General features: G+C 42.9%; 1 protein-coding gene across 2 annotated transcripts in view; it reads right to left on the bottom strand.

The window, feature by feature from the left end:
- Positions 1-26,199, bottom strand: part of PALMD (palmdelphin) — a 181,787-nt gene extending 155,588 nt beyond the window's left edge. The window contains exon 1 of one of the 2 annotated variants that reach the window (XM_069232142.1): positions 25,964-26,199. In XM_069232142.1, the coding sequence (XP_069088243.1) occupies positions 25,964-26,011 (48 nt within the window). In that variant the 5' untranslated portion in view covers positions 26,012-26,199. The remainder of the gene's footprint in view (positions 1-25,963) is intronic. The other variant, XM_069232141.1, reaches the window with a different exon arrangement.
- Between the last annotated feature and the right edge of the window lie 476 nt (positions 26,200-26,675).

Raw genomic sequence — 26,675 nt, 5'->3', positions numbered from 1 at the left:
CTCCATGCTAAATTAGTGGGTCTTCCTTAGGACAAAAAGGTAACCCGTAGCCATCAGAATTGACTATATTAAAAAAAGACATAACGTATGACTACATAATAAATATAAAATAATGTGGGACAAAAACACCCGAAGACACAATAAGAATGTTAACGGAAGTATATAAAGGAGCGCTATAATATCCATGCCATGGTAGATAGAACATTTTTTCTGTGTGATGCAAATGAGCTGCCTTCAAAGATTCTGGCATTTTTTTTAAAGAGAGTTTAGTTCCTCAACTGACATGCTTTTTTTATTAAATCATCCCCTGCCTTGATCACCATCCTCCTGATCTGTAGCTACCATTTGCTTGATTTTAAAATCAGGTAAACATCTAGTCTTTTGAGGGAACTATCAACCACTCTTGCTAGAAAATGGATCTTATACACTCTTTCTATGATTTTAGTAAAACAATTGCAAGGATTGAAACACAATCTAAATCACATGATCAGAAGGGGCTCATTTTAGACATATGCATAAGTTAACTAACCTAAACTACGATCGCTACAACAGACATGGCCACAACCAATAAAGTCCCTGTGGCTTTACACTTGATTGATGTAGCTATGGCATTTGGCCAAGAAGAAGAGGTACATTTGTAGAATATTCTGCCTAGGTTGGGTTTTACAGAAACTTTAACTGGAGCAATTCCAGGTTGCTAGTTGAATCCTATAGCAAGAATTCTAATTAATCAGGTGATGAGAAGGGTGTTTAGAAAAAACAAGGAAAAAGCCAGGCATGCCCTCCAGCCCCTTTACTTTGAGTTGTGACCTGACATTGAACCTCTTACAAGTAAAGAAGTACGACGGATAAACCCTTTTCTCCTTTTCAGGTTAATGAGTATGAGAAAAGAATTGCCTTTTATGCAGATGATCCATCCTTTTTTACATCTCACCCTAAAGCAAGAAGCCCTAATTTGGAAGATGTAATAGAAGAATGTTCATATCTCTCAGGGTAGTTAATGAATATGAAGAAATCAGGGACCCTGGCATGGAACAATAATGATTTCTCCCCCCCCCACACTAAAACAGTGTTAGATATCTGGATATTACAATAGTTATGAATCTGGACAACATGGCACAGGTCAATCTTAAGAGAATTTCGGAGATGGTAAGGGAGCCATCAAAGAGCTAGATGGGTATCCCTATGAGTTTAATTGGCTAAATAAACACAATACAAATGATCAATTATACTGAGCATGGGTTTTAATCGAGACCATTCCACTGCATTTCAAGAAGAATCAATTAATGGGTAACAGTAATCATTGGATGGCCAGCAAGAAGTTAAATAGCTTTTCCGAAAAAGACAGTGGAAATTTCCTAACATAGTGTTGTTCTACTGACCATACATGATCAAGCAAATTAAATTGCCCATTACTTGTTGCAGAAGTATAGATCCTCTGCTGTAGCTACTTAACAAAATTGCTCTATGGCGGTGGAGAGGCTTTATTTACAAGTTTGCAACTCTAAACTCATTTTAAAAAGTCAGGCTGAAGATTGTTCAGACCAAGACTAAAACATGGTAATTCGATTTTGAGGTGCATTGGTTCCCCAAATTGCAATGTATTCCATCCACTAAGGAACTCCTTAGGTATTGCTCATTGTCATATAGGACAATTAATACATGAATCCCATGAAGAAGGAGGGCTGAAGTTGGTATTTATTCCTAGAAGATGTCAAGGAATCTAAATTGGAGTCTTCATGTGCAACCTGGAAAAACAGTTAGTTAGCGCTGGTAGAATTTAACATATAGCAAGTATTTATTGATAAGCTGCATTGAAAAGGAAGAATTTCTGTGTGGCATTCAAAAGGACTGTCTCAATCAATATCAACAATTTCTTGACTGGTATTGTCATGAAGTCTGCGGAACAACGATTGCCTGAACAACACAGGCCTTTTTCTCTGCCTTAACCACGTATGTGCTGAACAACGCACATGCGTGGTTCAGGTCAGCACATGCGTGGTTAAGGCAGAGAAAATTGAAGATCCATCGGGAGAGGGCGTGGTCAGGTAAGTGGGGCTGGGCCAGGGTTGGGGTAGTTTTTAGGGGTGGGGGCGGGGTGTGAAGGGGTTGGGGTGGTTAGTTATTTTATTTGTTTTAAGGGGCGGGGTTGGAGGGGTCAGTACTATGGTTTTTAGGGTGAGGGGTCGAGGTTATTTTGTTTTTAGGGGTGGGGGTGGGGGTTAGGGGTAATTTTTAATTAGGGGGTGGTGGGGTTGGGTTTTTAGGGGAGGGTGTTGGGGTAATGTTATATTTAGGACGGATGGGGGATTGGGTTTTAGGGGCAGGGTGGGGGTCAGGGTAATTTTGTATTTGGGGATTGGGGTAATTATGTTTTTAGGGCGGGTGGGGTGGGTTTTTAGGGGTGGGGATCAGGGTTATTTTGTATTTAGGGTGGGTGGGGGGTCGGATTTTTAGGGGCAGGGTGGGGTGTTGGGTTGATTTTGTATTTAGGGTGGGTGGGGGGTGGGTTATTAGGGGTGGGGTGGGGGTTGGGGTAATTTTGTATTTAGGGCAGGGGTGGGTTTTTAGGGCTAATTTTGTATTTAGGGTGGGATGGGGTGTCGGGTTTTTAGGGGCGGGTTGGGGGTTGGGGTAATTTTGTTTTTAGGGGTTGGGTTGTTTTATTTTTGGGGGTCTGGCCGGTTTTAGGGCTCAGGGTGGGTGGGGGTATTAGGGTAGTTTTTAAAGCTGGGGGGTCGGGTACTTCTGTTTTTAAGGGCATGGGTGGGGGGTCTGGTAATTTTGTTTTTAGGGGTTGGGTTGTTTTATTTTTGGGGGTGGGGGTCGGTTTTAGGACTCAGGGTGGGTGGGGGGTATCGGGTAGTTTTTAAGGGTGTGGGGGCGGGTTACTTCTGTTTTTAGGATGGGGGTGCCATGCGACAACCACGCATGCCGTTTCCACACATCCCTTTACTAGGCATGCCTTTACATCCGACCGCATTGTTCTGGCATGCATGGTTGCCGCATGTGTGGGTCCATCATACAGCCAGCCTTTATTGATGAGTAAGTCAAAGATGGCTGTATTGGTGGATGGATGTATGGATGTAAGCATGCATAGATGATGGATGTGTTACTGGATGAACGTATGAAACACAAATGGTGAAAGATTTAATGATGGATTTAAGAATGATGGTAGAATGTAAAGGTGAAATGTTGGATAGCGGGTAGATGGAAGGATGAAAGGATGAATGGATAGATGCTTGGAAGGAAAAGACAAGGGAACTCACTTCACTTGCTTTGCGCCATTGAAGTTTTGGTTTAAAGTAGGTTGTATTTTAATTTTCTGACTACTGCCTTGAATATATACTTAAATTATATATACTGTAGTAATATTAGAATCACATTCCAGCCAGAGCACAGCGGTATTTTCTGGAGCTGTACATTTTAGGAATGTGTGTGGGTGGTGAAAATACACATTGCAGCCCACGTATAACATTTAACTTGCATGCAATTTGTGCCTTTACACCACCCACATATTCGCCATAAGTGTATAGCTTCATAGAATAGCTTTGTGCTTCGGCTTGGCTTCGGTTTTAAAACCACTGTAGTGACACATTGCAAAGAAAGGCCCTTAGTCATGTAGGATACCTTGTTATATATATTAGCTAAGTCATTACTCAGTGTAGCTTGTAAGCCCGCAGTAATTAATATCTAAGTGCAATTCCTTTTACGAAAATGGAACCTGGGTACAAGATACAACACTTTTTTCAGCAGTTTATAGACCTCTTTTATGGCCAGATGTGCCGGTTTTTACTGGTGATTGTTCTACAATCAACATAAGCATTGCCTGCAGCAAATGTATACGTTCTCGAATGCCTTGCAAAATGTTCGTACATCGTGTCATACCACAGGACAATCAATAGTACTGAATATATAAGGTAGAAAGACGGGACATGTCAGGAGACCCACTGTTTTATTCCTGACAAGTCGAAAGGTTGATACAGAAGCACTGGGACTGGATTCCGAGCTTAAATACCAAAAGCACGTTTTGGAGGACCAGTTCAGCTCACTGTGCCCATCTATCAAGCTGTGTCTCAGTTCGTGTTTTAATTTAGCACTGTGTAATATTTCACCTATGCACGTCACAGAGTTGTATGCCTCTGCTCTACCATATGATTTTTGAGACAATTATAATGCAATGATGTATGCATTTTTAAACAAATATTGATACAAGAATACTTGTAAATGCAAATGATTTTTACAGTGTTGCTGGAGTCCGTGCTTTTTTACAAATACAGGTTACAAATGTATAAGCCAGGATAACACGCCACAACTCAAAGGTAGACAGACGTCATCTAATCATAACCACGGGCATGTTTAATGAAACCGAGGAAACCACTGTCTTTTTTTGTAAGCCTAGACGGCTGCATGCTTAATATATAAAAGTGTGACACACTAAATATTTAAGAAAAGTAGGCGCCCATAGTAAACATTTGAAAAAAGCTATTTTCACTAAATGAAAGTTGAATTTCATAACACAGTCCATTAAACATGTGGAGGCATTTGTCAATGTTTCTTCACATGTTATTAAACATCTACTTCTTAGGTAAAAATGCATTTTGATAAGTGTAGTGGAAAAACAACATTTTAAAAGTGTACTTTGTGCACCTGAGAGCAAGCTGGATCACAACCAGTTTGCCTTTTAGCCCCACTCCTGAGACTAGAATAACATTTAAGAATAGGTGTTAGTGACTAGTATCCTCAAGGACACAAGAATTACCTCCTCTGGGAGCATGAAGGCTTAAGAGGTGCTAACAGAGACCACTTAACATGGATGAGTGATTGAGGGGGACAGAAATACACAGCAACTCAAGGGACAGCCACAGCAGCTTACTTTGAAGTGCAGATCTCAAATGTTGATTTAATGCACTGAAGTAATTCACTCTCAGTGTCCCCATAGACATGCATCTGTACTCCCAGCATGAGTTAAAACTGATTCTGGTGTAGAAGGAATGGAGGTGAACTCATTTCAGTAGGAATGTGTCTGAAAGGGAACACCAGGCTCGTGAAGAGAAGAAAGCATAGGGCAATGCATCATAAAGGCCTCTGAAGCTTTTCAGTAACTTTGGAAGGGAAGTCTGCAAAGCGACGTAGCGGTTCTCCGGGAAAGTTACCAAAATAGGTAGAGGGAATTCTCCATTTTCATGCTAGTGCATAGAAACTAATGACACCACACCACCACCTCTTCAAAACATTCCTAAACCTAGAGGAACACCAATAAGAAGAAATAAGATTCAGGCTGACCTCTGGAGAAAAAAGACTAAAAGAGTGTGGACTAATGCTGGCACTTGTGAACTGGAATTTGCCTGCAACTGGCAAGTGGTTGGCCTTGTTACTCCTACAATTACAAAAAAGGAAGAAGGGATACATGCTCTTAAAAAGCAATAGCTGACAACTTGGGACTGGACCCTTAGAGAGCCCTGACTAGAGTGCAACTTGATACCTAGGAGCCTGCCATAAGGACCTAGGGGCTGTATAGGAGACAAGGCGTGACTTTCCCTTTATCAAGAAAAGTTTGCAACTTTTTTCAGCCTCTGGAAGGCCGGTGTCAAAGGTGTCAAAGTTATCCCAAGCAGGATTCGCCTTCAGAGAGCAAGGCTTCCATGTTATTTTGCCAAGAGCTTTTTTGTAGTAAGGAAAACAGCTTTAAAAAGACCTTTCATTGAAGGTTTCTAGCATTGTGCCCTGATACAGCATCCACCATTGTTCCCCTGGAAGATTTTGAGGACTATATAAGTGACTTAACCTGAAGAGAAATTTTGGGCCAGAGTGAGACCCAGTAGTTACCCAGCAGCAAAGCAATCTCAGGCAGCTACGCAATCCTCCTTTGCCTTTCTTGGAGCTTTTCGTATTAAAACTAAAGGCTTGAGTAGGAGCTCGACAATATATACAACTTCAAGGGATCCTATCCGACTTTAGCATTATATCTTACCTTGCTGGAGGATTTTGAGAACCAGAAAAGTAATAACATTTCAAGGTAAATACTTATACCATTGTGGCCCACTAGGCTTACCTGCCCTCTGCTCTATCGTGGTCATGCTGTTATCATGTCTATGTCCCGGTCTACCTCAAACATTGATCTGACTCTTATTGGCACTTTGTGTTTTCTTGGGTTTTTTCCTTAAGACTTTAAAATATGCTCCCATTATCTGGTTTTAACCATTTTCTGTATTTGTTATTGTTGTTATTACATTTGTCTTGATTTTGTAATTGGTTTAAGAATGTTATTGCGTTGTCATTAGTCATTAGTTACTGTAATACATGGGTGCTGCAGCACAACAGACAAGGGTAAAATAGGCATTGGTATTTTTTTTAAAGAAAAAAATACACCACAAGTAATGTTTATTTACGTTTGAAATACTTAGGAGTACATCACGTCTTGTTTTAGCAATTGTAGTGACTTCAGTTTCAGACTCTGTGGTGAGTGCCCATTAGATCTGTAACATGTTACTTTCAAGAAAAACAGTAGTCAGTCATTTTTTTCGATTTACATAACTTTTTAAGTCATGCTTAATGATAGTGTTTTTCAAACAATAATTTCCTGCAGAGACCTAATTTGGTTAAAGTGCACCTTAGTGTGTAAGCATTTTCTATTATATTTCCCAGTTTGCTAACTTTGCTGCTCATTATTGCACAGCAAACCTGTTATATCCTGAAGAACCAAAACCGAAAAATTCATTTATCAGACCACATTGATGCCACTTTTTCATAGTTACAAAACAAGGATGCCATATGACCTAATGCAAGGAACATGGACCCACTATACTCAGGTTGGGTCATCTACATTAGGGGCACAATAGGGTCTTAAGTCCCCAGGTCATCATCAGTGCTAACACTAATACCAACAACCAGTGAAAGAAATGTTTTGAAGGAAACGTTGGTGAAACAGAAGGAGCCCATTCATAAAATTCTGATGCAGCTCTTTAATATAAAATGAAGAAGTCGTCATGCAAAAGAAGGGCCCGGGATTCCTGCTCCATTGAACGTAAGCACTCAACTATAAGTGCTCCACCACAGATTTAGGTCCAAATGCTGTATGTATTAGAATTTACAACATAGTTTCCTCCATTAGCTTTCTGCAGATATAACCTGCCAAAACGCATCATGGAAAAATTGCAGAGTGCATTGTTTAAAGCAAATCTTTGCATTATGGTCACAGTGCAAACGGAATTATTCATAGGGACTGTCTATCTATAATCAAGGTCCTAATGGCTTGCTACCCTTGTAATAGGCTCGCAGGTTTAATTATAGCAGAAGATGGCACGCTGCCCTTTTATATGGCTCTCACTTAATGACAGTATAGTGGTTGGCTTACTGCCCTTTTCCAGGACCCTCAGTTTTGGGAATGGCATAGATTGGCTTGCTACCGTTGTCTGGGCTGGTCAATTTTAAACACAGCTGGTGACCGACCTGGCAACTCACACGGTGTCACGATTTCAGGTGGATTCAAACGGTCACTTAGGCTGGCTTCACAAGGTGGCAGAAAAGACAAACTGGAAATCGCTACACAGAGTGATTCTCCAGCTCATTTTTAGCGGCTCTGGGCTGCTGATATCCATTAAGTGATGTGAAACCACTTCAGGATATTGGTGGCAGCCTCAGAAAGATTTTCTTTTTTCTTTTTGTTTTTTTGGGGGTGGAAGGAGTAGTGGGCGGAGGTGGGAGAGTGCCTTTTACTTAGGACCCACCACCTTCTAGGCATTGCCCCCTTCTCACACAATGACATCGTTTCATAAGTCTGCAGGTGTGGCAACTGTTGAAGGGGTGCAACGCAGGCCACTGCACCTGCTGCAGAGCATGCAGGAGCTTCTCTTCAGGGAGAGGGGGCCCATTCAGTCTAAAGCTTATGTACATATGTGTAATACAGGAGTCTCAGGGGCCACTCATCACATTCTTAAAAGAGGGCCATCATTTTGCATTGCACCACTGAAAGACTGCCTGGCCGCCCTTTTTGGAGCCCTATGCTTTCTGATCCTTCTTCATATGTCTGTTGCATAGTGACCACTCGGAAGGATGGACCAACCCTCCCACCCCTCTATCTGTCCCTCCGCAATGGAGGCGTTTCAAGGGTATGCACTGCATCGGGGGTGTATTGCGTCCATATAGTCCTCAAACTGCATTTGATATTCTTGCCAGTTGGTGCACTAGACATTTCATTAATTTATGCTTTCATTGTTCAGAATGTGCTGTTTCAGAAAGGACAAGTACAGATGTTACACGGACTTCCCCCACGAGCTAGGTTTCTATAACAACAAGAAAAGGCAATCATTTCTTAACAACAATACAATAATCTCTCCATCTGATGTATTAGGACGTGGGAAGAAGTGAGTGTGCAGCTGCAATGAGTGCTTCAAACCAAGTTCCTCCAACATACTATAACTCTGACTAGTGCCCTATGAGAGGAGTCATACACATTCATTAATAACCATAATAATAATCTTAATAGACATTATATAATAACAAACACAATGATAATAATATTGCACGTCGCCACTGCATAATGGCTGCAAGGAGCTACAAAAACTCATTACTATTACCCAATTTAATGGCCTTCCTTCTATAATGCGCAGAAAGATGAAAGACTGAGGGCCAGATGTATCAATCTTTACAATAGCGATTACCCAATTGCGATTTGTAGCGAATCGCAATTAAGTAATCACTATTGGAATGTATGAAACACTAGGATTCGCAAGGGGTCGCAAATGGACCTACCTCATCAATATTCATGAGGTAGGTCGCAATTTGCGAGCCATTGCGAATGGCTACAATCACAGACATGGGCTCAAAAGACCACCATGTCTGTGATTGCTTTTCAATAAAGCAATCTTTGTATTTTTAAATGCAGCCCGTTTTCCCTAAAGGAAAAGGGGATGCGTTTAAAAATGAAAAGTGGGACCACTGCCTGCTCTTAAAAAACATTTTCGCATGCATTCACAAAGGGGAAGGGGTCCCCTTTGCGAATGGGTTACCACAACTGCAATTGTTTTGCGACCGCATTCATGGTCACAAAACAATCATACATACCTCTGCGATTCAGTATTAGGAAGGGACGCCCTTGACACGCCCCTTCCTAATACCAAATCGGTATGTAGTCGCAAATCCAATTTGCAATTCGGTAACAAGTTAATGAATCGCAAATTGGACTTGTTACATACCAAAACGCATTTTTGCGATCGCAAACGACCCGTTGGGCCGTTTGCGATCGCAAACATTTTTGATACATCTGGCACTGAGTTTCCAGAGAAGGGCCTTATACCCATGACCCGCAAGTAGTATGGGGACCACTGCATCAGGCGCATCAACCCATTAAGATATTTTATGGCATTCCCAACCAAATCAGGATCAGAAAGAGATTCGGATTGAAGCCTTTAAGATTGTATCATGGAAAGTAGTCTGGACTGTTCGGTGAAATGTTTTCGACCAGGAGCAATATGCAGAAATGTTCATGGTTCGCATGATCTGCAACAAGCTCTTAGTTTTGTACAGCAGTTTTGCCCAAGACATTTCGAGTCGCAACAATGATCTGAGTGAAAACAAATCAATATCTGCCACAAATTCATTACTTCATGAATGCAACTACTTGCGTTTTAATTTATTATCAAATTGTTATGTTGCATCAAATTGTCACATTGTGATAATTTAATTCAGAATTTGGCGAATGTATTAATTTCCATTAAGGTGATGGAGTATCCGTCATCCTGATGGACATCACGTCTACCAAATTTAAATTGTCCTCTGGCTCCGGGGACAGCTCTGAACTTTGACAGGAACCACAGTCATGGCAATTGCTGTCAAGTAAAAATTTGACGGATGCTAATGTTAACCATGACGGCTTGCTGTTAAAATTTTCAAGACTTTTGTTTTTCCAAAAACGAATTCCAAAATTGACAGTTTGTTTCTGAAAACTGCAAAATGATTGATGCCCACATCATCCTAAGAGTTTCCTTGCAGGGTTTGGGTGTAATTTTTTCCTGTTCCTTAACCTTAGGTATTTCTTGGTGGTGACAGACAGGCAAAATAAGCCTTCACACTGTATGCAGTGAACAATGTAATGTCCTTCATCAGAGGGCCCCTTCTCCATTGGACTATTAGAAAAAAGTATTACGCCGATAAAGCCAATGGCGGCTGAGTTGATGACATACTGATAGCCCGCCCAACTCTAAGTGAGGCAGGTGCTCTGCCACGTTTCCGCCTTGAATGACAGACTTTCTGCAATTCAGGAGAACACTACCTTCCCTTTTCACCAAATACTCCTAATCTAGCGAGCCATTGCTTCTTTACTAAAGATAGATTCAACAGTGTGTGACGGGTAAGCTTCGGATAGAGGGGTCTGAGCCTTGTGTTATCTGCTATACTTTGCTTTTTGTGATATCATTAGTGTTCATCAACATTATTACTTCAGAGCCTAACTACAGTAATGCTGCTACTTCTCAACTTTATTTCTGTGTAAGATACATTATAAAGTCCACTTCTTCATGTAGATGCCTACGATGTCTGCATTTAATTCAAGAGAAATCCGGAATAGCTAATGTGGGAGGATGTCCCAAACTTCTTCGCTGTTACAGTGCATAGACATACAATAATATTTTCACAAAGGTGAGGTAAATTATAAAGACACTCACATCTGACAAAGATTTGTTTTAAAAAAGACATCATCTTATGTAGAGCTCTTCTGCATTTGTATGTTATGCAGATTCACAGAGCGCACTATGACCCGGGAGGGTATCCTGGCACTGAGCAGATGTGAGTCTAGCCACATCTAGGGTTAAGTGGGACTACTCGAAAAGCCTGATCTTCAGCTTCTTTCGGAATTCAAGAAGTGAGGAGGAGGCTCTTATGTGTAGCAGCAGGTCATTCCACGCTTTAGGAGTGATTTAGGAGAAGGCTTGACCATTGGATCTGTTTTTTTGTATGTGCAGGATTTGTGCAAGTAGGAGTCTGGATGACTGGAAGTGTCCAGAGTATTTGTGAAAGCAGATGCGATTGTTCAGATATGCTGGGGTGTTATGTAGTGCCTTGAAAGTTTGGGGGAGGAATTTGAATTGTGCTCGTCTGTGAATGGTGAGCCAGTGGAGATCCTTCAGGTCTGGTGTGATTGAATGCGACATGGGAGGCTCGGAGTGTAAGAGACTGGCCCTCTATGTAGTGTGCATAGCCATGCACACTGTGTAGAGGGTCCCTGCAACAACACGTTGGTTTACAGAGGTAAAAACTAGACCACCTAATGCTCTAAGTTTTATGGTAGCTTGGTCAAGCAGTTAGGCTAAGCTTGGAAAAGTGCAAAGCATTTGCTTTACTCACAGTATCGATAAAGCAAGAAACACACTCAAAAGAATAACTCAAGACCAATTTACAAAACTACTTCAGATTTTTACAAATTTTTAAGACCAAGATCATCAAAAGTACTTTTTAAGTTATGATTTTTTAAAGTTTAGAAAATGTCTCAGCTCTGTGCGTAACTACGCACTTTAGGAATAAATGGAGAAATACTTTAAAAATGCATATAAAATGAGGCAATGCATTTACCAATGTCTCCTTTTGCAGATATGTCAAGGTAATCGGTGGGCCCTGTTGGTGGGCCCAGCTGGAGACGTTTGGGTGGCTCCCGGTTTCAGCGAGAGCAGCTGAAGAAAATAATTGGAGCTGGTGCAAGGCCACTGCGGGGCACCACTTTGAAAAGCACTGCACAGGTGGACTTCAATGTAAGTCCGGTGGGTCCCCTTGTAGTGTTGAGGTCGTAAGGGGTGGGGGACCCTTAGAGCACAGCTGGATCTTCGGTGCAGGGCAGAGGCAGCTGGGTGCAGAGCAAATCAGTGAGCCAGGAGCTGTGTGCAAAGGTGCCCTATAAAGCTGGAGGTAAGTTGTTTTGAGGGTCACTTGCAGGTCAGCAGAGGCCTCCTGGTGTTTTGTGAAGTCCCTTGACTGGGGCTTTCTCCTGGTCCTTTTTTAGTACAGAGTGAATTATTATTCTGGGTGTCTGGTGTTGAGTGACCAGTACCTGGGACTATTGCACGTTTCAGCCCCTGGAGGCTGCAGTCCCACCAAAATTGGCACACTCGTAGGTTTCGCCCTTGTTGTCGGTTGGCTGAAATTTGATCCAGCTACAGAGTACAGTTCCTTGGTCAACAGCCAGTCAGTGAACTGGACTTCACTCATCTTTTGGTCTTTGTTCCGGGAGAATGATGCCTTTACTCAGAAGGAAGATCTTTGGCAATTTTTAGAAGAGTGGACGTCCTCTGGGGGTTTGTAGAGTCTGTCTCATGTCCGGGCAACCCTTCAGCTGCGATTGTCGAGTCCTGGGTGCAGCAGACAGGGTTTGGGGTCTTTTTCTTGATGCAGCAGGACTTCAGTTCTCGAGCCTTGAGTCTTCTTTGTTGCTGGTCTTCTTGTGTCCTTGGAATCTGAATCTCTGATCTAGGGGTGCCCACTAAATGCTGTGTTTACTGGGCATTTAGGGGGGTACCTAGTAGTGACCAATGGGACATCTACCTTAGGGTGGCTAAACCCACTAAGTGACCACTTTCTGCGGGCTGAGGTCACTTCCCTACACCTGATTGGCTATTTCCCTTCCATGTAAGATGGAGGACAATGAAATGGAGGGGTCACCTCGCACACAACAGCTTACGGGTAGTGCAAGCTGAAGCTGACCCCTCCTCCTGTCCTTTGTGTGTTGTCCACCGTTGCTCCAGCCAAAAGTGGGGGTTTGCAATGGGGTGGCCATCTGCTGCTAACAGCAGGCCTGGAGGTTGAGATTCAAAGGTGTTAAGCCTCTTGAAGCTCACCAGCAGGTTAGCACACTTTCCTGTGGAGGGAGGTGTGACACCTCCACCTAGGAAGGGCTTTGTTCTGGGACCCATAGAGCACACACTCTTACTCCAAGGTTTCATAATCTTGTCTCGTGTTGGCAGGCTGGTTCTGACCAGCCAGAAACTATGCCAATGTTAGTTAGATTTGCAGGGGTCACTTCTAAGGTGACCCCTGAGTACATATTGCCATAAATCAAATACTGGTACCAGTTTGGATGTATCATTCTGAGTGGTTTGGTACCAAGCAACCCAGGGTTCAGACTGGCCATCATGTAGCAGTGAAGCTCGTACTGACCAGTGTCCAGCACATTAATTTAAAATGGCTGTTCTGTTCACTTACTGTGTCCCAGGTTTGGCAAGGACACAATAGGGGCATATTGCTCATGCTTCTATGTCCTCACATACAGTATAGTGCAGCCTGCCTTAGAGCTAGAAGGCCTGCCAGAGGGTGACTTACCTATATTACATGCAGTATGTAGTGGACAGGGCACACAGGCTGTGTGCCATGTTGAGTTTGCAGTTTAGGATTGCACCAGGACACTCAGCCTGCAATGGCACGGCTGGGTACATCTGAATGCATGGCCTTGAGGGTGTCCCAACATGTGCTGCTGCCCTCAGGGACCTACCCTTAGTACCCCATGCCCTGGATACCTAAGTGCCATTTACTAGGGATTTAGAATGACAGTTAAAGGTGTTGCCAATTGTGCCAATGCATCACAACAGTTTTGGGAAAGAGATGTGGCATAGGGAACCTGGTTAGCAGGGGCCCTGGGCATTAACAACTTGAGACCACATCAAGTACCAGGCAAAAAGTGGTGGTTAACGATGACAAAAGAGGCCTTTTCTCACAAAGAGTGAGTCTGCCTACCGAGTTCTGAATGGTCTGCAATCTTCCAGTGAGTTTTTTATTGATCCCTGGTTGTAGAGTGTTCCCATAGTCCAGCTTGCCTGTGACGAGGGGGTGAATGATGGTTTTCTAGATGCTGATTGGGAGCTATTTGAAAACCTTCCTCAACATCTTTAGGGTATGGAGGCATGAGGCAGTGACAGCATTGACTTGGGCGGTCAGGTAAAGTTTGTGGGCAATGATGATCCCAAAGTAGCGTGGTGGTGAAGCTGGGTGTCGGTCCAAGCTCTGTTGGACACCAGGTAAAGTCTCATGGTGATGTGCTCTTCCCGGAGATCACGATTTCGGTCTTCTCTGTGTTCAGCTTTAGATAGTTGGTCTTCATCCAGTGGGCAATACCATTCACACAGGCACTGAAACTGATCTGGGTACTGGACGTTTTGTCCATGAGGGAGAGAATGAGTTGCGTGTTGTCAGCTTAGGAGAGGAAGTTAATTTTCTGAGAGCAGATGATGCACGACTAGAAGATTCGTGCATCAGTTGACAGTGAAACTGATAAGGTCATTGTTGGAGTAGCACACAGGATTCGTACCAGCTCTCTGAAAATAATTCCCATATTTCCTTACAGATTGGTCACCTTCTAGCATCTCACTTATCTCACATATACAAGCCACAGGATAGCATAATTCCATGATTCCAAAACTTAAATAGTACTCAGTCAGACTCATTTGCTCATATAGACATCTCAAAAGATTGCCAGAACTAGGTGCTGGTGTCCTTTCCACACTCACTTACACCTCAATGTTCGCCCTATCGGGTTCATTAGAGAGAATGTCCTCTACCCCATTTACCATAGATTAAGCAAATACTGATGTTCACCCACAACGCTTCTGTTCTAAGACCTGCCTCTCATCCACTTGCCAGGTATGGAGAAGGAGGAAAGCTCTGCAGGCAAAGGTATTGCCAAGGTGTCCCTTTAAAGAGCACCCAGAGGGGGTTCGGAGGGAAGTTTCAACATGATACGCGTTGGCTCTGCCTTTTTGAGGGTGCTATGTCTCACTGCTCACTCTGAGGTATGAAACTATTGACTGAATATGTTCGAGTGACAGCAGGTAGTCTTATCAATTGGACAGGGAACCTGAACAAATAGGTTAGTTTCTCTTAATAGGCTGTTCTGTACACATCCTACTCATAATCCTGTACCTGTTGTGAACATCATATCATAGATAAAAAGCACACCTTATTATACTAAAATAACACAGTTTTGGTTCTTGTGTCTGAGTTTTCTTTTGGGGAAGCAGCAAGGATGAGATTGGAAGAGAGGGAATGTAGTGGAATCTGAGTGCTGAATGTTAATCACAGATTATTTGCATGACATCTCTTGTTTCCTGCTGGAGGTGTGTTCTTATTTCTATGTGTCAGCCCATAATCCTATGCCATCATCTGATTTCATGTGAAACCAACAGAAGTAGAGCTCAGTTTGGCACTCCCTGGCTCTGAAAGGTATATCAGATGTGGTTATTCATTTTCATATTGAACTGCATTTTTTTTTACCTTCCCTCACCACCCAACCACCACAGCTGCCAAACTCCTCTAGTCTCAGCTTCTTTACAAATGTATCATTCTACTCTGACATCACAGCCTATCTGATCACTCACACTACACTCTTTGCAAATGCCCTGTACGCATTCTTACTCTGACGTATAAAAACACCCAAATGCTTACAGTCTTTGTATAGTAGGAAAATAGCACCATGTCAAAGGAGCCACACAAGACCTCCCTACAGTCAAGATCATAATGACAAAGTAGGTGTGTATCATATGGGTATGTTGCACTCTTCAACGGTGCACACTTTTCCCCATACCTTCACTAACTTGCTATTTAAATACTCATTGCCTTTTGGCACACACCTGGTTTTCCTCGGGGGGTGATGTTTCACTTTGCATGTTATCTATGAACTTCTGACTTCCTTCAGATTCTATCAGATAAATCAGATTACGTGCTGCTTTTGGCAGCTTCTGCCAAACTTCCCCATTGCCTCCCAGCTCAGACCAGAATGCAGTAAGGAAATATGACCATGGTTCATATGGCATGCCGTGAACCCAGTCTATTCAGGAGAAACATTCATTGAACACATCTCATATCCAGGGCCGGACTGGCTGTACTGGGTATCGAGTATTTTCCTGTGAGGCTGGAAGGATGAGGGCTGCTTTTGAAGCAGAGGGGGCCAGTTATGTGACTGGTGCCAGTTTTGCAGAGGTGCTGCAATATCGCCCCCCCAGGGTAGCAAAACCAACAGTGCTTTCCACTTACAGACTCCCCCAAGCCCCCCAACCCAAGGCTGGTCCAACAAAATTGCCAGGGTAGCTCTGGGTTCCCAGCATAGTCCTGCTCAAATCTACCTCAATGAAGTTCCTTTTAATTTGGGCGTCAATGTCCTGAAGGTGGGTCTTGTGCTGTATAACAAATCGAGGATTGGAACATATTTCCAGTCTGACAGCATTTGCAAAGGCACTTACTTTGATGTCCTTCAAAGGAACAAAGCAGAAATACCTCAAATATTACACAGCTTTACACTGAAAAAATACCTATTTTAGGACTTTGGATGTGTCTCTGTAAAAATGAAAAGAAAGAATTGACAAAACGACGCACGTCAAAACATCTAAAGTGGTAGTTACCCATTACAGAGAAATCGATTATGAAAATTCTTTAAAAAATGAAAATATTCTCCAACCAGGGCACCCAGTCACAATGTTGGGGACTGTGGGGGAAGAGCCCTTGTAGTCCCAGGCAGCTCCCCACTTCCTGTGGGAGCTGTCATAGAGAGGGAGCTGCTAAAGCAGCTCCCACTGTGTAAGAGCAATATTTCCACTATTTCCCTGTCTGCATCTCGGCGGGCAGAGAAATAGAGGGGACCTCTGCTTGCAGGAAAGGAGAGCTGTTTGGAGCCTACCACTGTGAGCGGAGTGTTTGCTCTGACTTGGTGAGCGCTGTCAAAGCTCCTGCAAAGTCAGTGCAAACAGCTATGTCCCATGGGTGGGCACACTGGAACATAGTAGGAGCCGGCCCTGGGAGGTGGCTCCTCAAGGGGACCACGCAGCCCTCTCCAATTAATAGCTTTTGTCATTTTACAGCTCGGCAAGGATGACACTATGTCAATCCTATGCTTAAAGATTTTGCTGTACAAATGGCAAAAGACTTTGTCGCTATCAAGCTCGGCGAGGATAGCACTGTACTAATCCTATGCTTAAAGACTTTGCTAGATAAGCAGACATTTGAGGTGAGCAAATCTAGAGTGTCGCTGATGTTGTAGGGTGCTCCTTACTAGAGCAGCTCTCCACCTAAAATTGGGAACTTCCCAGAGTTCTCCTTTGTTTTTTGCATAATTTATGCGTCACTCTATCCCTGAAAGGGCCTTGGTTTGACTTATACTGGGTGCTCCCTTGTGTCTGGACAAAGCTATACCCCTCTGAAGAGCTCTAATGAGAGCGAAACACGTGTCAGGGGTTGCTTTACTCATTCCAGGTTGGCTTGGATGGTATTTGACCAGTCCAAAGCTGTAATACTGTGCCTGGAGTGGTAAATGGCTTTTGTCATTTTACAGCTCGACAAGGATGACACTATGTCAATCCTATGCTTAAAGATTTTGCTGTACAAATGGCAAAAGACTTTGTCACTATTTAGCTCGGCGAGGATAGCACTGTACTAATCCTATGCTTAAAGACTTTGCTAGATAAGCAGACATTTGAGATGAGCAAATCTAGAGTGTCGCTGGTGTTGTAGGGTGCTCCTTACTAGAGCAGCTCTCCACCTAAAACTGGGAACTTCCCAGAGTTCTCCTTTGTTTTTTGCATATATATATATATATATATATATATATATATATATATATATATATATATATATATATATATATATATATATGTATATATATGTATATATATACATATATATACGTATATATATGTATATATATGTACATACACACATTTATTTATAAATATAATTATACCTAAGAGCGAAACATGCAACGAGCATGCAGACTAAACTATGTTATTTTCTACAGATGAAGACTTTAAGAGGGCACAATTTGCATGGGCAAGAAAACTAGCGTCTATCCTTAAGCAGAAGAAGCAATTTCTGAAGGAAGATGCCAAGGACTGAATGATCATTGATAATCTATTACGTTCCCCATATCAAATGTCATATCCTCAGTAGACCGACTAAATGTTATGTGGACACGAAGCCTGAATGTCACCAGAAGCAATTAAGCATACATCCATCTCATTCTTCATCTCTCTGTCTGTCTGAACCCTGCATGCTATATGATAAATGTGTTTTGTATGGGACTGTATGTATGTCAGTGTGCTTTTGTGTGTATATATGTGTGTGTGAGAGACAGAATGTCTCTGTGTGTTGGACTGTATGCGTGGGTGGGGGGAGGTCTGGTGGTCTGCAAGCAAGAGTACCTAAAGACCTGAGTGCATTAGTACATCTACATATATACATGACACTTCGGGCATGATTACTGCATACCTGTGAGCATAAATACATAATGGTCTGGAGGTCTGTGTATATACACGTCTAAATGATGTTGGTCTGTGTGCTTAGATGTGCATTTATGTTGCTTTAGGTCAATCTGTGCATGGATGTTGTGTCTATTTCTGTGCATGCGCTATATAAAATGCAAGATTGCATCTTCAGCCTGTTGTTCTGGGTCTCGCTTATAAATGTGGTAGTACAGAAGATCCCACAAGAATGGTATGAGATCATATTTGGTTGCCAATTAAACAAATTAAGTCTTTCAGATCACGCGCAGATGTATTGTGTTAAAAGGTTGCTGCTAAGCTGTGAGTTTGATATGAACATATGTATGCATAAAGAAGGAGAAGGTACCACAGTTGCAGCTTGTTCCAAGGTATGAAACACTATTATTATATTTAGATGACCACTTACATATCCGCAAGGCCGTTTATATAATATGTTTGGCGGGCTTTTTCACAATACCAGGTCGAGATGACTGTGTCTGCACAGAGATGGCACATTCACAGTGGACAATAAATACTATGCGGATACAGCTGCCTCTAGATGGTTTGCAGGTAAGCAGTGAATACAAAAATGTGCCTGTTTGGTGAAGCCTGCTTGTGAGTGTGCAATTACAGCACATCAGGAAGTAGAAATTGCTGAGTCGTCGGTATAGTGGAGAATTGCGTGGAGTGTGGCTGGGGTGTGATTCTGTGGCAGTGATTGAAGGATACCACAAAGGTCCAGTCTCCTTAGAGAGCTTTAAGGGACCAAAGGGATAAAATGGCAAGAGGCCTGGGATGCTCATTCAAGTGCACATGTTTGATGGGTGCCCAAAGTGACCCCTTACTTGTTGCACACTCACCTCCCCATCTGTCCCTTAGGGGAGGGAACAAGAATCAAAGGAAGAGAAGGGCAACAGTGCCAAGGTGTGTGCCTAGAAAGCCCACTAAAGTCAAGGAAGGGGAAAACTAGTCACGCCAAGGCGAAATGGTTCAAGGGTAGGCAACCCAGATTGGAGAGTCACGATTCAAACCAACCAAAGAGACCAATTATGGGGAGGACTATTTTTGGTGGCAAAGAAAATTTTGTCTGGGAACCACAGCTAGCAAAGACAAGTAAATTAACAAGTTATGCAGACGTTAGCAGGAGTGGTGCAATCATCATCTCCCCTATTCACAAAGATTGCCTGAGGGAGGGCAAGATGCTGCTGCAGTTAGTCCTGAGATGCAAAACGGAAGGTCTAGCTGCAAAAGGCAAAATATAGAATGCCACAAAGCAGACAAACTAAAGTATACAAAAAAGAGATGGACCGAATGACTGACTTAATCTCAGCCACTGCTAATCACTCATCCCAGTCCATCAGAATTTTACACACCGTGCCATTTCAGTTTGGACCCAGTCATATGCAAATCGGTCTTGAGCCTGCTTGACCCTGCTCCAATGAGAACAGTCGAGCCCAAGATGCCAGGCCAGGTTCTCTCTGAACTGAAACACAGGCAATCTTGAACTGGTTTCACCCTAGTTAGGGCTCACCAGCCAGGGATAGCTTGTTCCAGTGACACAGTGTGCATGGGACCCATGTCCAGGCATACCTCTTCCACTCAAAGTGACACACTAGAGTATACAAAAAAGACTTAGACATGGCAATTGCAGGCCATCCCTGGCTATAATCAGGCTAAAAGAAATAAGTTGAGGGTAGAGAGCTAAGTCTAAATTCTGTAAGGAGCCTACCCAAGGTGTATGAAAAATCAAAGATTGGCAGTGACTTTAAATACTGTCTGATGATGCTTGTTTTTTTTTGGGAGGAAAAAGATGGAGTCGGATAGGACACACCATCAGAAAAAAACAACACTCCATCACAAGAACATCTCACCACTGGACCACAGAATGCAAACAAAGACAGGCCAAAGAACACCTGGAGGTGAACTTTGGAAACAGAAATGAAGACCAGAAACACAGCTGGAGCACCATATAGGCCTGTGCCCATGGACATCCTTGTTGCTGCCCTACATGCCAGTCACCATAACAGGCAATAAACAAGTAAGTAAAGATGGCCCTTGTTAAGCTTGGCTTGTGATATTTGCATAAGGTGATCAATTTCCTGACCCACCTTTCTCCTGTGTAACCCACATGTGAGTTTAATGTGTGACTAATAAAATATGTGGCCAACTGAACTTCAAAAGCTGTATGCAGATGCTATAATTATTTAGCCATGGATATTGAAGGAGGTCGTGGCTGAGACACTTAAGTGTATGGGTTTTTATCTGTGGAGAGACTAATGGGAATAGGATGAGTTGTGTGGGCAGGAAATTCCGCCATCAAGTAAAACCAACAGAAGGGCCACTAGGCAAAAAATCAGGCTTTCCTCTGATCACTTACCTGCTACCATCTATGCTGGAAGCAAGAAAGCCAAAGAACTTTGGGTGCAATAGCAGGACTGTTTTGGGTGTTACACCCTCTGATCTTACTATATCTAACATAGAGGTATTCCAGTTCTGATTGGATAATTTCTCTGAAAGATCAGACTGAACTTTTTCAAAAACTTTTTATTAGAACATTTTATGTAGATTCCACTATGTATTCTGATGTACTCTACAGTGCCTGCGTATCATGAATCTTGTTAAAGTCATTGGCATACCTATGGTGTATAAACCACCTAAACCAGTTAATATCACCACAGAACAGTAAGGGATGTGTTGGTTCTTTGTGGCATTATAGGACAACCTTATTAGGTATGTTGAGATTGTAATACATTTATTTAAAGTAACAATGGTTCCTTCTGAATTTCCTTCTCATCCTTGGAAGACAATTATTCACAACTTTGATTGGTGTCAAGCCACCCAACAAACAGGAAATGGGATGTATTTCATATTGTTCTAGTCTTTGTCAATAGCTTAACACTTGGTGGAAAGACTCTACCTCCTTTCTCTTTAGAAGTGTGGACTTCATGGAATCCAGGAATTCTATATAAATGAAACAGAAGTAGGTTTGTATCATTCCCATCAGAGATCATTATGTAGCCGTTTAATAAAACATGTTTACTTAATGGGTCTGAGCGTCCTGCAAACATTTTACTCCTTTCATTCCTTTATCGTTCCCACCCACCCCTACGGGTGTCCAGAAGGCTCCATGTCACAGGGACACAATTTTTCCATTCACGGACTTTGCTTTTACATATCACTTTTATCAGGTGTGTTGTTCCAATTGTCTCAATTTAACTTAAACAAGAACACTTCAATTTATAGAATGCAATGATATCTTAAATCAAAACTCAGAACAGGAAAAGTTGTGTCCAGGTGGCATGGAGTCATCTGGTTAGCAAAACCACTTCCCTGTGTTTTATTTTTTGGGATTTATATCTGATTCTCATCGTTGATCCAGGAGGTCAGATGGGTGCTACATGTTCAAGATGATGTCAATTAGATGTAGTGTAAGTAAATTTATTCCAATTGGAAATCATAGAAATGTCAAAGTTCTGGTGCTCGTGGCTAAACATTTCGGCCTGTATTTATACTTTTTTAGGGCCGCATTTGTGCCGCTTTTTGACGCAAAAACGGCTCAAACTTACAAAATACAATTGTATTTTGCAAGTTTGCGCCGCTTTTGCGTCAGAAAATGACGCAAATGCGGAGCTCGAAAAGTATAAATATGGGCCTTCAAATCTAGAGTCTCACGTAGAGCAGGTCAGCTTTGTCATGGCCATTCAAGATTCATTAACAGCACTAATGCACTGGTGATTCTGATATTAGCACAGATTGAGCATTAGATGAGGTAGATGGGGCACAAAATGTGAAAACACTTTCTGCATGCTTTTTCAGCATTTACATATACAAAGATTAGCAGCAGATTGCTGGAGGTATGTAAGGCATTTATTTGCATTACAGAGAAGTCCTAGTATGTGCCTAGGGCACAACTGTGTGTGGATGCATGTGTTTTTGTTGGTCTGTGTGCAAGAGAAAAAGCATGTGTGTAGGACTTTGCTCAAATAGTTTAATTTGTCTGTGTGCATTTTCATGTTGATATGCGTACATGTATATGTTGTGTGCAAGCGTTATCAACAGGACCACTGGGATTATGGAGCAGGAGCAGGCCAAATTATGCAGTAGGGTTGAGTAAATTAAGCAGCAAGAAAAGGCAATTTGTACTGAATAATGCACCACAATTTATACTAGTATTAATTCATTATATTGTCATTTTTAAACTTTGTAACACTGTCTGGGAATTGGTTACATCTCATTACTGCCGATTTAATACCCAAATGTAGCAATAAGCAACAGTTTGGTGATCAGTCCAGCTTGCCAAAGGGCCTTCCAATGCACGGCAACACGTCACTGAATTTTTAGCAACTTTTGAACCGTGTGAGCGAGATACATTTTTTGGGTAAAATCTACTGATTATGCGGCAGATGAATGATTGTGTGGCAAGTGCGGCAAAGCTACAGTTTAATATCAGTGGCTTTGGTTATACAATAGGCAAATCAAATATCTCTTTACCAATGCTTGTTTTCTCTGCCCTTTCAGGTGTATAATCTGGTATGGTATGTATAATGAGAAAAGCAGAACTGCAAGTACCATGATGCAAAGGAAAAACCGCAGGCCTGAGTGAGCTACTTACAAGTGACATGGGGCAATCTGAGATCTCTGCAAAGTCAGTGGGCAGACCTGTTCTGTCCCAAACAGGAACCCAGTCAAAAGCGCAGAGTTGCGCAGCAGCACGGAGCATCTGATGTCACAAAATAAATATAACCAAGCTAAATGTGGAATTTGAATGCACTGTTGGAGACTAGTTTAATTAAGGCTCGTGGCAATGACAGAACCAAGTGAGGGCCAAGAAAGGAACCTTTTCACAGCTGTGCCAAAGCCGGTTAAGGCCAGCCAAAAACAACAAGGCTGTTTTCAAGTTTCTTATTTAAACAGGCAACACACGACAGCTGAGGCTGTGGCGGATTTTTGGAATGCTTCTCTCAAGTGTTGTGGGCAGGAAGGGAAGCGAGAAATGCTATAGATATATGTGAAGAGCTTGGGTTTGCCACCCAGAAATCCCTTGTACAGGGTCCACTTGTCTGTAAGCGTTATTTAAAGTTCGCTGTGAGCACCCCGGGGACATTCTCAGATACTCACAGGCTACTCTGTTTAATGACTCTGGACCACGCAGGCGATGAAAAGCCATCCTCAAAATATGCAAAGCACACAGTGAAGGGCATGCAAGCAATCCGACGCCATTTTAATTATTAGTGTGAAAATGTGTATGGAGGCAAACAAGCGTAGCTGTCAAGTGTCAACTCTCGCCATAGAATGATGGAAGCTTTCAGTTGGTCTAGTTTGCCAGCAAACGGCTCTAAGCATGCTGGGGCTTATCGATCCATGTCCAGTGCTTAATTTGTGCTTGTTGTTTCCGGTGCTAAGCACCGGCACTTATTTTTGAGGGTCGGGGCTTAATCTTATGCCTCAAGCATTTGCTGCGAGCAAAACACACACATATGAAAGACGGATGAATGGAAAAACGAAAAAGCGTCACAAAGGGAGAAAGTAAAAAGCTGCAAGAGTGAGGTGAAGGGGCAGCAAGTGGCTTTATAAGGATTGAAGAGGCGCGAGATGGCTTCGGGATTACGCTGCCTCAGTATTCCGTGTTCACACATTTAATTGCAGCAGCCGCATGTTTAAGAGGAGGGCTTTGGGCACCGGCACCTTTGTATTTACAAATTAAGCACTGCCCATGTCTATAAGGAGAAAAGTAAAACTAAAAATCCCAGAATACACAGCTTTCTTGGCAGAAATCACAGGACTTGCAAAAGACACCCTTATGGCTCAGGGCCAAATGACAGCTTTCAACAAGCGCACAATTTGCTTCAAGGCACTACTTATGTGTGGCGCTGTCAGCTGCCTGTGGGTGCATTAGCATTTTTGAAGAAATATGAGAACTGGGTGAAAAAAAAACCAGAAGCAATTTCTGCACTGAGTAAAATAGAACTTATTCTGACAAACTGTGTGTTTCCACTTATTTCGAATTTCATTTCCAACTTAGTTGCTGGGAATTGGGTGTTCACATACAGAGGCAGTAGCTGAGGTGTAAGTGGGTGAGCGGTGCAGACATATGCTAATGCTATATGTAGATCTCACGTGTTTCCGATGTTCACGCGAGAGTAGCTCATTCAGTGCTGGTTTTAACTTTGCATTCTGGGACGTGTAGTGCTGATTTTATAATGATATAAACAGGATTACAATTTACAGAATGCAAAGATAAAACCTGGACTGGATAAACTACTCACACGTGGAACTGGGAAGCTTGACAGCTCTGTACACGAATTTACAAGCACACAAGTAATATTCCAGTCTTTCTTTTAAAAACCATTGATTTCAAGTGTGTTGGTTCAACGGAAGCAGAACAATTCACAGAATGCATTAGGCTATTAAATCAAAATCAATTGGAAGAGTAGGTGCGCCTGTGGGATTTTACACAATACCCTGTCTGTATATGTGTAACTGAAGAGCAAGTCTCCTGTTTAAATAAAAACAACAGTTGAAACCAAAAGACCCATCAAATCCCAAATCACTTCCGAAGAGGCCACACGAACAATGTTAAAGGATGTGTCTAATCAGTGGCACGTCTGCTGTCCAACTTTGTGTTTTTAACAAACACTAATCATACTAGCTAACAGAATAGGCCGGGACTGGAAAAGTTGTCTCTCTGAAGGCAATTTGTCTTCCGGTACACTAGACCCAAAATCAAGTGTAATTTTCTACATAGCTGTTTATTACATCCCTGACACTTAAGTGGCAACAACGGCAGTGCACTAGAAATTACGTTCGCCTCTTTATCATTTCATTCGTATGTGTAATTTATAAAAAATACATTGTAGCATACTTTGATTAGAATGAATTGGAATGTGTTTCTGTCGTACGCAGTAAATAGCGCCTCACGCATTGTGCCCTTCCTTACCCCAAGAGGTTTACAAATATCACTTTTATCACAAGGCCTTTGAAAATACACTTCAGCATAGCTTGTTTACTTTTCTTCCTCACACTTACTTGTTTCAAAATCTCCGAGCCCAGCCACATTCTGTTGTGGCCCCTCTTGTTGTGTTCCAAAGTTCATCACCTAAGAGGAAGAGTGTGACGCATGCCAAGGTGCTAGTCTGGTGGCACTCAAGGGTCTCTGAGTTCTTTCCTATGGTATATTCTCCATTGAAGTGTCTGGGGGTATTTGCTAAATTATTGCACCTAGAACAAGAGACATTCTGCGTTGAAACTCTCTCGCTCGCCTGTGCCGCACTGCGTGATCCTGGCCAAAGCAATATATCTCGAGGTGTGCAGCTTCCCATATCGTCCTAAATCAGAGCACTTCGATGCAGACTTGTACATACGTGGCCCTGGCTGCGGCTCTTGGCAGCACTTTACTCCAACTCGGATGGTTGCTTTTTAAATGACGTCCTTCAGGCAGCTTTTTACCTCACGTGCCCTGTATGAGCGGCATTGTGCGCACGTAAATATACACAGGAGGGGAACGCTTTGTCATTCATAAATGCTACTGATATGTTTCCTATACCACAGTGGCTTTATAATAGTACCGCACGTCTTCCCTCCGACTAGCTCTGTTAACCAGCTGCCATGAGAACAAGACAACGTGCCCCTGCCTCCTGTCCTCTGCGAGGATTAGCAGCCACTGCTGTGCGCCCCCGGCACAGTGTGCCGGGCGGTAAGTAACTGTCCCGCCACATAATGATATAAAGAGCAGCACTTACTGTGATGGCCTGCAGCCGCTCCCGCAGCAGGTCCGCCTCCTCCATCATGGGGCTCAGCAGAAGGGCGCGCAGAGATGGATCACAGCGACCCGAGGCTGAGTGTTCCTCTATCACCAAAGAAGTTCAGTCCCGGCGTGGGCTTAGGCTCCCCGGACAGAATGAAGAGCGGCAGAGAGGGGGCGAGGAGCGCGTGCGGCGTCTGAGCGGCTCTGCCCAGGCAGGCGCATGAGTAGGTTGTGTTGAGGAGGCAGCAGGCACGCACAGCGCTGGCACGGCTGACACGCCTCAACAGAGAGAAGCGAGCCTCCTTGCTCGCACGCTGCCAGCTCTGTTTCACAGTCCCACGCTACACTTATCAACGCGGGATCTTTGCTTTCTCTCTTTCGACCCCGAACCTGGACGGATCAGACCTTTCAAGGACTTTGGTCCTACTGGCAGATCAGCTGCTGACATTCACGATATTTACAAGCAAAGCGACGCAGCATGGCACCTGTGTTTTTTTCTAGGTTGCCATGTGCGCTGTAAGCAGGGTCACTGGAATTATGCGGGAAGGGATGACAAAATTATGCAGCAGGGTGAACTAAATTATGCGGCAAGAAAAGGAAAATTATGCACCACACTGAGGCACATTTTACGCATGTACACACTGTCTGGGTAACCCAAATACACACATAAGCAGCAGAAAGGTGCCCAGCCAACCTTTGTGATGGTA

This window comes from Pleurodeles waltl, chromosome 4_2 (assembly GCF_031143425.1).
Source record: "Pleurodeles waltl isolate 20211129_DDA chromosome 4_2, aPleWal1.hap1.20221129, whole genome shotgun sequence".
NCBI classification, from domain to species: Eukaryota; Metazoa; Chordata; class Amphibia; order Caudata; family Salamandridae; genus Pleurodeles; species Pleurodeles waltl.
This window is presented reverse-complemented; position numbering and strand designations above follow the sequence as displayed.